Below are 16,562 nucleotides of genomic sequence, written 5' to 3' on the forward strand. Positions count from 1 at the left end.
GAATTAGTATATCCTAGAGGGGACAGGGAGCTCCACAAGGTCCAAATATATCTGAGCACAGGGGTTTTCTATGAGACTGTTTATCCAACCAAGGACCATGCACGTATATCCCCTACAACCCCTGCTCAGACATAGTCCATGGTAGCTCAGTATTCAAGTGGGTTCCCTAGTAGGGGGGACAGGAATTGTTTCTGACATGAACTCATGAACTTCCCCTCCCCCATGAGGGAAGAGCAGTCTTGCTAAGCCACAGATAAGGACATTTCAACCATCCTGAAAATACTTGATAAGCTAGAGCCAGACAGAAGGAACGGCTGACACCCCCTCTCAGTGGACTTGGAAGGGGTCATGGAGGAGATGAGGGAGGGCGAGGAGGATTGGGAGGAAAAGAGGCAGTGGGCTACATCTGGGATACAAATGAATGTATAAAATTATTTAAAAATTTAAAAAATATTAATATAAAAATTATCTATGACTTACACATGAAATATAAACTCTAAATGGTAGTACCAGAGTTAAACCTGATGTGGTTATAGAAAAATTTAATGGGAATTTCAAGGACATAGTATCAACTTCTTAATAGTTGTTTTTAAACAGATTTCCTGTAACAAGAAAAATGGATCAATAAATAATCTGTGTTAGCCTTCAGTAACTTAGTTATCTTGGATGATCATGCCTACCTATTTTCTTTCTTTTTTAAAAAAATATTTTTCATTATTATCATTTATTACAGTTTATTCAATTTGTATCTGGCTGTATCCCTTCTCTACCCTTTTCTCAATCCTACCATCCTGCCCTCTTCTATCCCTAAGCCCCTTCCCTAGTCCACTGATAGGGGAGGTCCTCCCCCTCTACTATCTGACGCTTGCCTCTCAGTTCTTGTTAGTACTGGTTCCATTGTCTTCCTCTGTGGCCTGACAAGGCTGCTTCCCCATCAGGAGGACGTGATCACAAACCTGTCACTGAGTTCATGCCAGAGAGTGCCCCTACTCCCTTTATTAGGGAACCCAATTGGAGGCTGAGTATATGGGCTACATCTGAGCTGGGGTTCATTCCTATTTATTGTCTCATTTAAAAATTATTGTTTTATATAATTTCAAGTTACATGGTATTTCAAGTTTAATCTTTCCACTACATATGAAAAAAACACATGCCTAGTATTTGAAATCTGGCTTAGAATCTGTGGTTGGGAAGCTCACAAGACCCAGCGGTGAACCTACTACTATTACTATGCTAAATTGGCATAATACCTTCTAAATATGTATTTCTCTACCTGTAGATTAGTGCTGTTATAAGACATGATCAGTTAAGTTTATTTGTATAGTGAGCAGTGCTTATTACAGAAATATACACCTGTTCAAGTGCACAGAGTGAGTAGAGTTCTTAGCCACCAAATGGGATATCTCCTCAGGAACTACTGTGGAGGAGAAGTGGAAGAATTGTATAAAACTGGAGGTCAGGGAGGATCAGAGGAAAACTGTCTTCTAGACACAGCACAACCACTGCACTCAGGAACTCAAAACAGCTGTGGCTGCCAGCAAAAGCCCTGCATGAGATCAAGTCAACATTCTAGCACAGGTTTTGAGGGTGTTTTTGAGCACTACTCATCTATAATTGATGAGCTATGGACTGTTGAAGGCTTCTGGAATGAAAGGAATTCATCTTCTTTAATAGTATGGCCTCTGCTAGCTTATGCATAATCCACTGCCAAAACTGAACATTGTTAGCCACTTGCCTTCCACAACCACTGGATTACTAAGATAATAAGACTGAATTTTATCTTATAATGTAAAGAATGCTTGTGCTACAAACTAAATCAACTATTAAGACAAGTAACCATCATAAAATCTGTCCTCCAAATTTACTTTCATAAAAAAAGTTAGAGCATCATTACAATATAGTCATACAAGTCCTTAATTTGATATCTTTAATCTAAAGTCTTGTACGACTCCATTGTATCTATACAGTGTCTACTATATCTCTACTGTATCTCTCTGCTTGTATCTACTGTCTCTACCTGAGAAGAGATGAATCTACCCAATCTATCTCTTCAATGTAAGTACATGGAATATAAAATATTTAAATAATATCATTGTACATTATTTTAGAATAGTTTTAGGCCATGAGGCCAAAAATCCCCACACATTATATTTTTATTTATTACAATTTATTCATTTTGTATCCTGGCTATAGCCCCCTCTCTCTTTTCCTACCCATTGTACCCTCTCTCTCTCTTTTCTTCCCCTATGCTTCTCCCCTAGTCCCTTGATTTAGGAGTTCCTCCTCCCATACTATTTGACCTTAACCTATAAGGTCTCATCAGAACTAGCTGCATGTTCTTCCTCTGGCTGTATCCCTTCTCTAGTCTTTTCTCAATCCAACCACCCTGCCCTCTTCTACCCCTAAGCTCCTTCCCTAGTCCACTGATAGGGGAGGTCCTCTCCCCCTACTATCTGATGCTTGCCTCTCAGGTCTCGTTAGTACTGGTTGCATTGTCTTCCTCTGTGGCCTGGTAGGCTGCAACACACAGGGAGATGTGATCAAAGAGCTGGCCACAGAGTTCATGTCCCCTTACTAAGAAACCCACTTGAAGACTGAGCTGCCTATGAGCTACATCTGAGGAGAGGGTCTCGGTCTTCTCCATGCATTGTCTGTGGCTGCAGTATCATCAGCCTCTGCAGGATGCCTTTGGCCCAGGCTTTTAGGCTTTGTTGGTCTCCTAGTGGAGATTTTATCACCACCAGGTCTTTCTATAGCCCCTTCTTCCATAAGATTCCCTGAACTCTTCCCCAAATCTGGCAATGAGTCTCCTCATCTTCTTCAATACCCTGCTGGGAATAGTCTTTCAGAGGGCCTCTGTGGTAGGCTTCTATCCTGTTTCCTGTCTTCTCCTGCTTCCAATGTTTATTCCACTTGCCCTTCTGAATGAGGATTGAGCATTTTCCATAGAGCCTCCTTGTTGTTTGTTTTCTTCAAGACTGTAGATTTTAGTATGTTTACCCTATATTCTTTTTTATTTCTTTTTAATATAATTTTTTTATTTATTACAATTTATTCACTCTGTAACACAGCTGTAGCCCCACCTTCGTTCTCCCCCAATTCCACACTCCTTCACTCCCTTATCTCCTCCCATGCCTCTTCCCCAGTCCAATGATAGTGGAGAGCTTCCTCCCCTTCCATCTGACCATAGCCTATCAGGTCTCATCAGGATTGTCTTTCATAGTCTTCCTCTGTGGCCTGGTCAGGCTGCCCCCCTCTCTGGGGGAAGTGATCCAAGAGCCAGCCACTGAGTTTATGTCAGTGACAGCCCCTACTCCCCTTACTAGGGTACCCACTTGGACAATGAGCTGCCACAGGCTACCTCTGTGCAGGGGGTCAAGGTTATCTCGATGAATGGTACTTGGTTGGAGTATCAGTCTCAGAAAAGCCCTATAGGCCCAGATTTTTTGATTCTGTTGTTCTCCTTGTGGAGCTCCAGACCCTTTCAGGTCTTTCTATCTCCCCCTTTTTTCATAAGATTTCCTGCACTGTGGCCAAAGTTTGCCTATGAGTCTCAGCATCCACTTTAATACTCGTTTATTCTATATTCTATGGCTAATATCCACTTATAAGTGAGTACATGCCATGTGTGTATTTCTGCTTCTGGGTTACCTCAAGATGATCTTTTCCAGTTCCATCCATTTGCCTGCATGATTTCTTTGTTTTTAATTGCTGAGTAGTATTGCATTGTGTAAATGAACCACAATTTCCCTATCCATTCTTCAGATGAGGGACATCTAGGTTGTTTCCACATTCTGGCTATTCTAAATAAAGTTGCTATGAACATGGTTGAGCAAATTTCCTTATTGTATAGTAGAGCATATTTCGGATATATGCCTACGAGTGGTATAGCTGGATCCTGAGGTAGAGGTTTTCCTAATATTGTGAGGAAGTGCCAGATTAATTTCCTAAGTGGCTGTATATGTTTACATTCCCAGCAGCACTGGAGGAGGGTTCCTCCACATCATCTCCAGAATGTTGTTATCAATTGAGTTTTTGATCTTAGTCATTCTGGTGGGTGCAAAGATGAGATCTCAGGATCATTTTGATTTGTATTTCCATTATGATTAGGGTCACTGAGCATTTTTTTAGTTGTTTCACTGCCATTTGATATTCTTTTATTGAGAATTATGTGTTTAGCTCTGTACCCAGTTTTTAATTGGATTACTTGGTTTGTTGCTTTTTAACTTCTTGAATTTTTATATATTCTGGATATTAGACCTCTGTCAGATATACAGTTGGTGATCATCTTTCCCCAGTCTATAGGCTCTCATTTTTTTCTGTGACAGTGTCCTTTGCTTTACAGAAGCTTTTCAGTTTCATGAGGTACCATTTATTGATATTTGATCTTAGAGCCTATGCTGTTGGTGTTCTGTGCAGGAAGTTGCCTTTTGTGCCCATGTGGTCAATGCTCTTCCCCAGTTTTCTTCTAATAAATTTAGTGTGTCTGGATTTACTTTGAAGTCTTTGACCCACTTGGATTCTAGGCTTGTGCAGTGTGGCAGCCTTTTTGGAGTTAATGGCAAATTTGGCGTTAATGGCATCTGAGCAGTGGCATTCGGCCTCTTGGCTTTGGCTATTTTCCAAAGTCCAGTTTCTCATAAACTGACCTTGGTGGTCCTACAGCAGACTGCTCTGACCCTGAGAAACTCTGTGCAACCATAGTAACCAGACAGCAGACTCTGTGTAACCTTGAGTGAGCTCTCTTATGTTTTGACCAAGTAAAGCTCCTACATGAGAAACTGCTTGTACTTTTTTGCCTAATTAAGTGTTAACCTGATGTCCATTAAATCGACACCTGGATCAGCATGTAGACTTGGTGTCCTTCTCTGTGTCGCCCTGTCTCTCTCTCTCTCTCTCTCCCAGCCCTCTCTCAAGTGGTATTCAGGTGTCATTGCTGGCCGGTGACAGTGCAGGGTGATAAATATATATTTATTTGCATTTTTATACATGTAGACATCCAGTTAGACCAGCACCATTTGTTGAAGATGCTATCTTTATTCCGTTGCATGGTTTCAGCTTATTCTTCAAAAATAAAATGTCTGGAGATTTGTGTGTCCATTTCTTCAACTTGATTCATTGATCCACCAGTCTGTTTCAATGCCAGTACCATGCTAATCTTATTACTATTGTTCCATAGTACAATTTGAGATCACTGTGGTATCTGGATATACCTCCAGAAGCTCTGTTATTGTGCTGGATTGTTTTAGTATTTCTTGTTTTTTTTTTTAAGTATGAAAGAGAGAGAGAATTGTTCTTTCAAGGTGTGCAAACAATTGTGATGGTTTGAAGGGAATTGCACAGAATCTGTAGATTGATTTTGGTAGGATGGCCATGTGTACTACATTAATCTTACAGATCCATGAGCATGGGAGACATTTCCATCTTCTGATTTCTTCTTCAATTTCTTTCTTTAGAGACTTGAAGTTTTATTCATACAGGTATTTCACTTGCTTGGTGAGAGTCACACCAAATTACTTATAAAATTTGTGGCTCTTGTGAAGAGTGTGTTTCCCTAACTACATTCTCAGCCAATTTTGTCTTTGTATACAAGATGGCTTCAGAGTTTTCAGGGTTAGTTTGTATCCAGACACTTTGCTGAAGGTATCTATCAGCTGAAGGCTTTCTCTGATAGAATTTTTGGGTCCACTAATGTATACTGTCATATTGCCTGTGAATAGTGATACTTTGACATTTTCCTTTCTGATTTGTATCCTCTTGTTCTACTTTAGTTGTCTTATTGCTCTAACTAAGACTTCAAGTACTATGTTGAAGAGATGAGGGGAGAGTGGGCAGCTTTCCCTTTGTCCTTGATTTCAGTGAAATTGATTTAAATTTCTCTCAGTTTAATTTGATGTTGGCTGTAGGCTTGCTGTGTTTGCTTTTACTATTTTTAGGTATTTACCTTGTATCACAGATCTCTCCAAACCTTTAAACATGGATGGGTTTTGGAATTTGTCAAATGCTTTTACAGCATCTGAGGAGATGATCATGTTTTTATTTGCTTTCCATTTATTTATGTGGTGGATTACATTGATGGATTTCCATATATTGAATCATCCCTGCATGCCTGGGATGAAGCCTACTTGGTCATGCTGGATCATATATTTTATGTGTTCTTTGTTTCGATTTGTGAGTATTTTAGTGAGTATTTTTGCATCAATATTCATAAGACAGATAGGTTTGAAGTTCTCTTTTTGGTTGGGTCTTTGTGTGGTTTAGGTATCAAAATTACTATGACCTCAGAGAATGAATTTGGTAATGTTCCTTCTGTTTCTATTTTGTGGAACAGTTTTAAGAGTATTCACCTTACCTTTTCTTTGAAGATTTGGTAGAATTCTGCTCTGAAACCATCTGGCCCTGTTTTTTTTTTTGTTTGTTTGTTTGTTTTGTTTTTGTTTTGTTTTGTTTTGTTTTTTTGTTTTGTTTTATAGGAGATTTTGATGACAGCTTCCATTTCCTTTGGGATATAGGAATGTTTAATTTATTTACCTGATCTTGATTTAACTTTCATAAATGTAATCTATCAAGAAAATTGTCCATTTCATTTAGATTTTAAAACTTTGTTACATATAGTCTTTGGAAGTAAGACTTAATGATTCTTTGGATTTCCTTAGTATCTGTCCTTACTTCTCCCTTTCATTTCTGATTTTGCTGATTTGGATAGTTTCTTTTTGTCTTTTAGTTAGTGTGGCTAAGGGTTTGTCTATCATTTTAATTTTCTCAAAAAAATGATCTCTTGGTTTCATTGATTCTTTGAATTTTTTTTCTTTGTTTCAAAGTCATTAATTTCAGCACTGAGTTTGTTTATTTTCAGGCTTCTATTCTTCTTGGGTTTGTCAGCTCCTTTTTTCCCCAGGGTTTTCAGATGTGCCTTTAAGTTTCTTGTATGAGATATCTCAAATTTCTTTATTAAGGCACTTAGTGCCATGAACATTCATCTTAGCTCTGCTTTCATTGTGTCCAAATTTAACAAATTTGGTTAAATTGTACCTTCATTTTCTTTGTATTTTAGAAAGTCTCTAATTTCTTTTTTATTTATTTCTTTACCCAGCTGTTGTTGAGTAAAGAGTTGTTTAGTTTTCATATGTATGAGTAGGCTTTTTGTTATTTCTGTTGTTTTGAGGTCTAACTTTAGACCATTGTGGTCTGATAGGGTACAAGGGATAATTTTTGTCTTCCTCTCTGTTTAGGCTTGCTTTGTGCCTGAATATGTGGTTAATTTTGGAGAAAGTTCCTTGAGGTGCCGATGAGAAGGTATAATCTTTTATATTTGGCGAAAAGTTCTGTGGACATCTATTTGGTCCACTTGCTTTAAGATGTCTGTAGGTGTCATTATTTCTCTGTTTAGCTTCTGTCTCCATGATCTGTCCCTTGATGAGAGCAGAGTGAAGTCTCCTACTATTAGGACTTGTGATCAATATGTGAATTAACTGTAATAATGTTTCATTTAAGAATTCAGGAGCTCTTTTATTTGGAGCACAGACTTTCAGGATTATGATGACCCCATGGTGGATTTTTTCTTTGATGTGAATGAAGTGTCCTTCTCATCTTTTTTGATTAATTTTGGTTGAATGATTATTTTATTAGGTATTAGTACAGGTACTCCAGCTTGCTTCTTTTGTCTGTTTGCTTGGAAAGCATTGCTCAAGCCCTTTACTCTGAGGTAGTGTTTATCTTTGCTGTGGAGATATGTTTCTTGAATGGAGCAGAACACTGGATCCTGTTTCTACGACCAATCTCTTAGTCTGCACCTTTTTATTGGAGAGTTGATGCGATTGATGTTGATATATAATAGAGACCAATGAATGTTGCTTCCTTATATTTTAGAGTTGGTGGTAATAAGTGTGTTTGTATGCTTGTTTTCTTTTGATTTTTGTTGTTATTGTTAAGTTATCTACGTCCTGTGTTTTCTTCAGTGTAGTTGACTTCTTTAGATTGGAGTTTACCTTCTCATATCTTCTGTGGGGCTGTGTTTCTGTGTAGATATTGTTTAAATTTAGATTTGTCATAGAATATTTTCTTTTCTCCCTCTATGTTGATTGAAAGTTTTTCTGACTGTAGTATTCTGGGTGGTCTCTTAGTGACTGCATGACATCTGCTCATGTCCTCTGGCTTTCATAGGTTCTGTTCAGTAGTCTCATGTGTTTCTGATAAGTCTATATTTATATGTTACTTGGCCTTTTTATGTTGCTGCTTTAAATATTTTTGTTGTTGTTTCTGTAGATTCAGTGATTTGATTATTATGTGACATGAAGAGTTTCTTGTCTGGACTATCTATTTGGTGTTATGTAAGCCTGATGTACATTTAGGGATATCTCTTTCTTTACGTTCAAAAATTTTTCTTCTGTGGATTTCCTGAAAATATTTTCTGGACTTTAGAGCCTGGAATCTTATTTTTCATCTATTCCTATTATTTTTAAGTTGTGTTCTTGATTTCTTGCATGTTTATGTGAGGACATAATGTGAGGACATATGTTATGTGATTTTATGCATTTTTTGAGAGATGTCTTGATTTATTTGATTTTATCTTAAGCGTCTAAGAGTCTCTCTCCATATCTTATATTCTTTTAGTGATGTTTACCTCTGTGGTTCTGATCTCTTCACTATGTTTTCCATCTCTAGGAATTTCTCAGTGTGTTTTTTCTTTATTGATTCTAATTATGTTTTCATGTCTTGTACCATTTCCTTCATGTGTTTGATTTTGGATTCCTGTCTGTCCATGATGACCTCTATTTTTTGTTTGTTTCCTTTTTATGCATCTCTATTTGTTGTATTTCGTTGAGTGCTTTGTTGCTTTGTTCATTTCCTTTATATTTACCTCTAATAACTTGATAAGCATAGATTTGAGATCATTTCCCTGTGTTTTCATTGAATTAAATTATCCATTGATTTTTGTGGTTGCTGGTGAAGCCATAATGTCCTGAATTTTGTTGGATGTGTTCTTAAGCTGTCCTCTAGCCATCTGACTGTTTGTAGCCTTTGCTGTGTGTTTCTAGAGCCTATACTGCAGGCTGGGCCTTCCTGTCTCTGGAGTCTGGAGTATTCTTCAGGAAGATAAGAGTGATTCATCTGTTTTGGTGTGTGTGTGTTGGTGTTTTGGATGCAGGTAAGTAAGAAATGACACAGGCACATGTATGCTCTTGTGGGATTGTCCTTGGAAGTGTGCCTTGAAGGAAGAGACAAACACATGTAGATGTCTGGGAGTGTAGAGCTTAAGTGCAGGTGGTAGGGCTGGCATGGTTCCAGAGTGCAGTGGCCCTATGCATGTGCCCAGAATGGTTCAGTGGCTCACAGTCCTGTCGTACTCTCTGCTCCAGACACTTAGATATGTCTGGGCTGTTCAACTCTGTTTCAGGAATTGTTTGCCTGGACTCCATTGAGAGATCTGCAGAATGGGGGCTTGTATGTTAAGAATGCTGTCTCAGGGATCTGGATGTTGTCTACAATGGGGGTGTTGGTGGGAGGGAATCTAATGTCTACCTGTTTGTACAGAGAGTCCCTAGGTCTGGATCTCTGTACCTTCTCACTTGCAGGCATATGTGGAAGGAACAGTGGACCCATTGTTCTCTACTCTCAGATTTGGGCCCCATAGGGTAGCAGGTGGTGTCCACTATCTACCATCTAGAGCACTGGTCCCAGGACCTGTGGCTAAGCACTTGTTGCCTGGGTAAGCTATTGTGGTGGTTGTACTGTAGGCCTAAGCAACTGCAGTGCATCATACATGCAAGACAAGTACTCTACCACTTGGATCTAATCCTAGCCTGCTTATGCCTGATACTTCTCAATGCTTTTAGAAGAATCTCATTTCAATAAATTCTATTAGTTATAGCCTTCTTCTCTCGAAACTTTTCCTTTGTCATGAACTAATACTTAAAGGAATATCAAGCATGACTAGCCATCTTTAATTAGAAATATAATATGATTCTTTCTGGAAAAGTCTGTATATATTTCCAGCTATATGTCACTTTATCTTCCACTCACATATGTAATCCACAATTTTAATTTTTATATTTACATGATATATATTCATTATTTTCAATAATATTGTTTCACCTGTTCAATTATCTTCTTCTATTCTGTCTGCTGATGCAACTGCCAGCTCACACATTATCCTCTATTGAAGGTGTCTCACAATCCCATTTTGAGATTAACGTTTCTTCCCCTTTGCTGCTTCCCGTGGCTATGGCTAAAGTTTCAATATATCAAAGTATAGCTTAATTTCAAGATATCTAGACCCAAAATGAGATGCAAATTCATGAAGGTCAGGAGCCACATCCTATTTATCATTATATGGTATATAATATGGGAAAGTATATAACAATGAATGGAAGAGTTTATGTTCAATGTGCTGAGGCAGCCTGGTGACTCAAATACATAATTATCAAAATCATGTTCTGAAATATTATAACCTCACCAAACCTACTACCATAAACAAAATGAGCATATACAGAGAAAATATTAAATGGATTGATTTAATTCTTCTTATATCTAACTGAATAATTTGAATTTGCGGTTCATTTTCATAAAGCAATAAAATTCATTGTTTTTGGTGAATAGTAAATTAAGAATTATAAGTTATTATGAAAGTAATCATGAATTTGGATGAGATGGTGTGTGGCTTCAATGACAAAATTTAAGAAGCTTAAGTGAGAAGTTTATTATGTACTGATACCTTGTCTTTGAAAAAAAACACCAAAATTATGTGAAACTTATGGACAATATCTTTTAATGAATACTAGATAAAACTGTAAAATTAGAAAAGTCTACTAAATAGTATGTTTAAAAATCTGGAATAAGAAAATCAGAAATAAACTTTAATATTATTCTGTTGTTGGCTATTCAGGACAGGAAAACCTTCCCTGCCAGTCTCCCTTTATTTTGCAAACTTTTTAAACTTTGTATAATTTTCAGAAAAGTGTACTGGCCCTTCTGAGGAGCTCCAGCAGCTATGCCAGGCTGCCTCTGTGATATACCACACATCTTTCCCCTCTTCAGGTACCTTGTACCCCCTCTTCAGGTCTTCAGTTCCCCTGGCTGCCACACCCTGTGGTCCCTAAAAAAGGTACCCAGATCTTCAACTTGTGATGCTTACCTCTCCACACCTCCAGACAGCAACATCTCAGGTCTCCAGTTGACTGAGGCTAAATCTCCACAGCCCTGGGACCTGAGAACAGACCCCTGGAGAAAGTGAGAAGCTGAAGCCACAGAGAAAACATCATCATCTGGGGCCCAGTTATGGCTGCTGCTGGCAGGGAGCTAGTCTGTGAGCTCTGGCACCATCTTTGTGGTAACAATTTATAAACTAGATTACACAGAGGCAAGTAGCTTTACATGGTGTGACTCTGCCACTAGTATAAATTCATAGTTTAGCTAAGGAAGGTGGTTTTGTTTAGTTTAGAGTTCAAGTCTCTGTAAACCCCTAAGGACATGAGTTAATAGTCCCCTCCATCACAGCTTTCTGTAAAAATGGCAGTTCTGTCCTCTAACTGTAACAAATGCCAACATCCCCAGCCCATTAGTGGGATCCCTCCAGGATTTATGCTAATTTTAGGTGAAAAGGCTGAACAAAAATACACCAAACCAAACCCTAAGCTTCCTCCAAGTTCAGGACTTAAAACCCCACCAATCCTCACTCTGGAAATCTCTGTCCTAGAAAGTTCTTCCTCCAAAAACTCATATATAAAGGCTGTTTGCTCAGTCCTTTGCTCCTTTTCCTGGAAGCAGAGCCAGCCACTCCAGGATTCCTCCCTCCAATAAATGTCTTTTAAGAGATTTACTGCCTGGTGTGACTTTTTCATCTGAAGAAACAAAGAAGCCCAGAGAAGAAGAAGCACAGAAGGAGCAGAGCTTAGGTTCAGGAGTGCCTCAGCTCCTCAGAGGTTGGAGTAACCCTCCCCTGCCACCTGCAATGTCTCTACTGAGGAGGGGTCCTTTTAGAGCTGAGTGGTTCCTGGGTTTCTCTGTCTCAGGATACTGGTCCCTTGGGACACTGCCCCACCTCAGAGCTGAAATACATTCCCAGGCCTCAGAGTTGTGGGTTTCCTAACCTTATCGGGAAGGTATGGTCAATCCATACCTTCTGGTTCATCTGCAACACTGAAATAAATTACTTCATTGATATGTTTGCAATAAATAGGGTCACACTTTCAAATTTTATAATATTATAATAGACCCTTTGTAAAGATAGTCTTTAGCAAGGCAAACAGGGTGGAAAGATCAATACTTCTAGAGACCTTAAGATGACTATAAGTGATCTGCTTAATACACTTCTAAAATTATGTCCAGTGAGTATATCTTCCCAGTAGGATATGTCCACAAATGGGGCACTTAATTATCTTCTAATTTGAAAAAAAATACTTTGATGAATAATAGTTATTCAGTACTAGCTATTACCTTTTTTATAATATAAAAGGATTTTACTGTATAACTGAAGCTGGCCAGAAATTCAACATTGTCCTCTTATTCTAAATTCAATGATTACAAGAATAAATCACCATGATGCTGGCTAATTCCTATGCCCTGCCCCTTTCACTATCTTTCCTCTCATTCCCTATCAAATAATGTTCCTCAAGTATAAATGGTAACTTCTCTATAAACACTTTTTTAGAGATAAGTAATACTTTTCTTCTGTTAATTGTGTACATATAAGTTTTATAATAGCTGTTATTCTAGTTATTTTAATGTATCTATTAAATTTCAAATATAAACACCTTTAACTAAGTATTGCCATTTTTTTTCTTTTTTTTTTCTACTCCGTATTGCAATTCTTAAACTTTCTTATAGAGATATATTTGGAGTCTCAATGACAAAGTAATACTTGCTATAAAATACATACCACAAAGCTATACTTATTTGGAAAGCTAGAATGAATTGACAAACTATGCTTTCTCCAATATCACTTATCCAAAAAGAAAAGAAAAAAATTATAGTTGTGTTCATTTTTTCCATATTTCTCTCCAGGCAATGTAATTCACAAAATTATTTTATTAAGGACTTAATACCTCTGAATTCTCCACGTTTCCAAGGACATACATGGAGAATGTACGGAGTTGAGTTGTCAGCTTCTATGGTGATACAGGGATTTCCCCAAACTATTGAGAGATCTGAAGTTACCTAGGAGAGTGGATTAGAAAATAAGAATCATGTAATGTCAGTATGAAAAGGTTTTCTTTGCTTTATCATGCTATAATATTATATGAGTTATTGTGATAAGCTACTGCATAAATGTATTCTAGCTTAATTATTTTCATTAACTCTATAGACTTTTCACTGAAAAGAAAGTCAGAAAACTGCCTTAGACTAGAAAAGAAAAATCTGAGAAGAGACTTATGAAAAATCAGAAAAAAGGGAAATAATTTTTACAGAAAATCAATTTTATTTATTTTTTATTAATTGAATATTGATCATAAAATATTAGTATCTTTTACAGAGAACAGGCAATTTTTAGAGAAATTTGATGTACAATAAATATAACTATTTCAATGAGTTTATATGTTAATAATAACACAGTATGTGAAGAATATTTAAACAAAAGTTGGTACAACCTTGTTTAAAGTTTCAGCTAGTCATATTTCTATATATGTCCATTATAGTGAATTCCTAGAAATTAAATCAGACATCTTAAAACATTTTTAAAATTATATGTGTGTATTCATGAAGATCAGAAGAAGAAGGGCTTGAGTGCCATGGAGCTGTAATTATAGGTGGTTACAACCTGATTGATGTGGGTACTAAGATCTGAATTCTCAACAGAGAATGGGTGAGAAGCATTTAAATAAATGCTCACCTTTCTTAGTCATCAGAGAAATGCAAAACAAAAAACTTTGAGAGTCTATCTCACAATGGTCAGAATGGCTAAGATCAAAATCTCAAGCTTCAGCACATCCGAGTGAAGGTGTGGAGAAAGGGAAACACTTCTCCATTGTTGGTGGGAGTGTAAACTTACACAACCACTTTGGAAATCTATCTAGCACTTTCTCAGAAAATTGGGAAAAGCACTACCCCAAGATCCAACTATACCTCACCTGTGTATATACCCAAAAGATGCTCCACCATGCAACAAAGACACTTCTTCAACTATGTTCGGAACAGCTTTATTCACACTAGGCAGATAAGGAAACAACCTAGGTGTTCCTTAACCAGAGAACAGAAAAAGCAACTGTGGCACATTTATGCAATGGAATAAAACTCAGCTATTAAAAAAGAAATCATGTAATTTACAGACAAATGAATGGAACTAGTAAAGATCATCCTGAGTGAGGTACTCCAGACCCTGAAAGACATACATGATGCGTACTCACTTATTAGGGGATTTTAGCTGTATAGTAGAGGATAAGAATACTACAAGGCAGGGGGTGGGGGAAACAATATGGCGGCGCCAGGAGAACACTGCTTTTGAGGAACAGGACTACATTTTCCATACAGCGACCAAGAGACTGGACTCTGAGCCCTAAAACAACAGTGATCCTCTTTCCCAGGTGAGAGGAAACAACCACGGCGTGGGAATCAGTCGGGTCCACTTTCAGGTCACCCAGCCAGAACCCGGAAGAGATCCCGGGTCATGCAGGCACTAGGTCGCCAGACCAGAGCCACATGCCTGTGAACGGTGGGCACAAAAATCACCAGAGACTGGAAGTCCCAGTTGCGAGAAAACTACACAGGGAAGGAAGGAAACAGTACTGACTTGGGTCACCCAGTCTTTCCCTGGAAAAAGTCTCACAGACTGGCAGGTACGAGCCACAAACACTAAAGAGGGCTCCGCAGGCACAGACAGTTGCTGCGCACCTAGAGCTCTCTGGCACAGACAGAGCTGTGTGCCCCAGGGCAACAGAGACTCAGAGTCCCTGTCAGGAGAAAACCCCGCAGGGAAGGAAGGAAATAGCACTGACTTGGGGCACCCAGTCTTTCCCTGCGCGTGCGAGCTGCGATCACTGAACTGGGTTCCAACCGAGAGCACAGACAGTTGCTGCGTGCCCAGCTCTCAGGCACAGACAGAGCTGTGCACCCCAGGTCACCAGAGACTGGGAGTCACTGTCTGCAAAAATCCTCACAGGGAACGAAGCAAAGGGGACTGACTTAGGCCACCCAATAAATCCCTGGGAAAAGGGCCAGCAGACCTGCACAACCCAGGAAACTGCTGTGCACCAGATAGCCTGCTGTTATCAGGAGAGTGGTACCCACCCGCCACAGATTACCACTTAGGTACTGAGGGACAGAGCCTCAACCTCAGACTTACAAAAGCCCGGTACCCCCAAGATCAACCCTCAGATACTGCTCTCAGGGGCAACCAGTTATCCCTAACAAAACTGACCAAACCACGGGACACACAGGTTACAGCAGCAGATCAGTAAATTCACAGCAAGAAACGCAGAAGCAGGGCAGTGGTCTTTAGGACTTCTCCATATGAGAGGAGTACCCTCTCACTAACAAAGACCACAGGTACCACTCAGGTCACTATCCCTGAGGTGAGCAGCTGCAACTCCTGAAAAACTCTGTCCATCCAGTAACTATACACAAAAAGCTGAGCATGCTTACTTCAGGAAAAACCATCTTCCTGCCAAGGGGATTCTCTCCACCACAGAATTCCAGGAACCACAAGAAACTAACTCCAAACACCTAAGATAGCACAATGGGTAGAGGCCAGTGTAAAAGCTCAACCAACAAAAGACAGAGCAATATGGCATCTCCAGAACCCAGTTATCCAGGGGCAAGTAGCCCTGCATACCCCAGCATAATTGAAATTCAAGAAGATGACCTAACATCTATGTTTATGAAGAGGATAACAAAGGAAACAAATAAAATACATAAACACCTAGAGGAAGATAAACACAAACAGATTATGGCCATCCATAAAGAAATACAGAAAGATAAAAACAAACAGATTATGGCCATCCACAAAGAAATACAGGAAGTTGCAGCCAAACAGTTTGTGGCCTTTAGAGAGGAAATGATTAAATCACTGAAAGAAATGAAAGAAACAGGATTGTTCAAACAAATAGCTGAAGGATTTGATGGAAAAAACATGAAAATACAGTCAGACAGGTGAAGAAAACCAACAAAATGGCTCAAAATCTGAAGACAAAATTGTAAAAATTAAAGAAAATACAAATGGTGGAGCACATCAAAGAAGCAGGGCCAAACCAGAGAGCAGAGAGCCCCAGATAACACGATCTCTGCCAAGTGACCTGCCTGTAAGTGAGTGCACCTTGAGAATCTGCATTTCCCCAGATCCTGGGTCCTTCTAAAACAGAAGCCAGGCATCGAACCCCCTCCCACCCACATACCCACTTTGGGAAACAGAGGGGCACTAGGGACATTGAAGTTCCTGCCCTGTGGGTCTAACTGAAAAGTTAAGGCAGTTAATGCCAGAAATTGCGCTGCGATCATCATTAGCGCCTGTGACATATACAATGCAGAGCCTCTCCCACACACTCAAGGGTTCAGCATTAGCCATCACTCTGTCCCTCGAGACACACGTTAACGCACACTTACACACACACACACACACACAGGCGCGCACG

At 39.0% G+C, this 16,562-nt stretch overlaps 1 protein-coding gene across 1 annotated transcript in view; it reads right to left on the bottom strand.

Moving 5' to 3' along the window:
• The window catches only part of LOC110542726 (cilia and flagella-associated protein 47-like), a 554,711-nt gene that overhangs the window by 191,556 nt on the left and 346,593 nt on the right, over positions 1-16,562 (bottom strand). The window contains exon 50 of the mRNA XM_060375216.1: positions 13,044-13,155. Coding sequence (XP_060231199.1) covers positions 13,044-13,155 — 112 coding nt within the window. The remainder of the gene's footprint in view (positions 1-13,043; positions 13,156-16,562) is intronic.

The sequence above is a fragment of the Meriones unguiculatus genome, chromosome X, assembly GCF_030254825.1.
Source record: "Meriones unguiculatus strain TT.TT164.6M chromosome X, Bangor_MerUng_6.1, whole genome shotgun sequence".
Classification (NCBI taxonomy): domain Eukaryota; kingdom Metazoa; phylum Chordata; class Mammalia; order Rodentia; family Muridae; genus Meriones; species Meriones unguiculatus.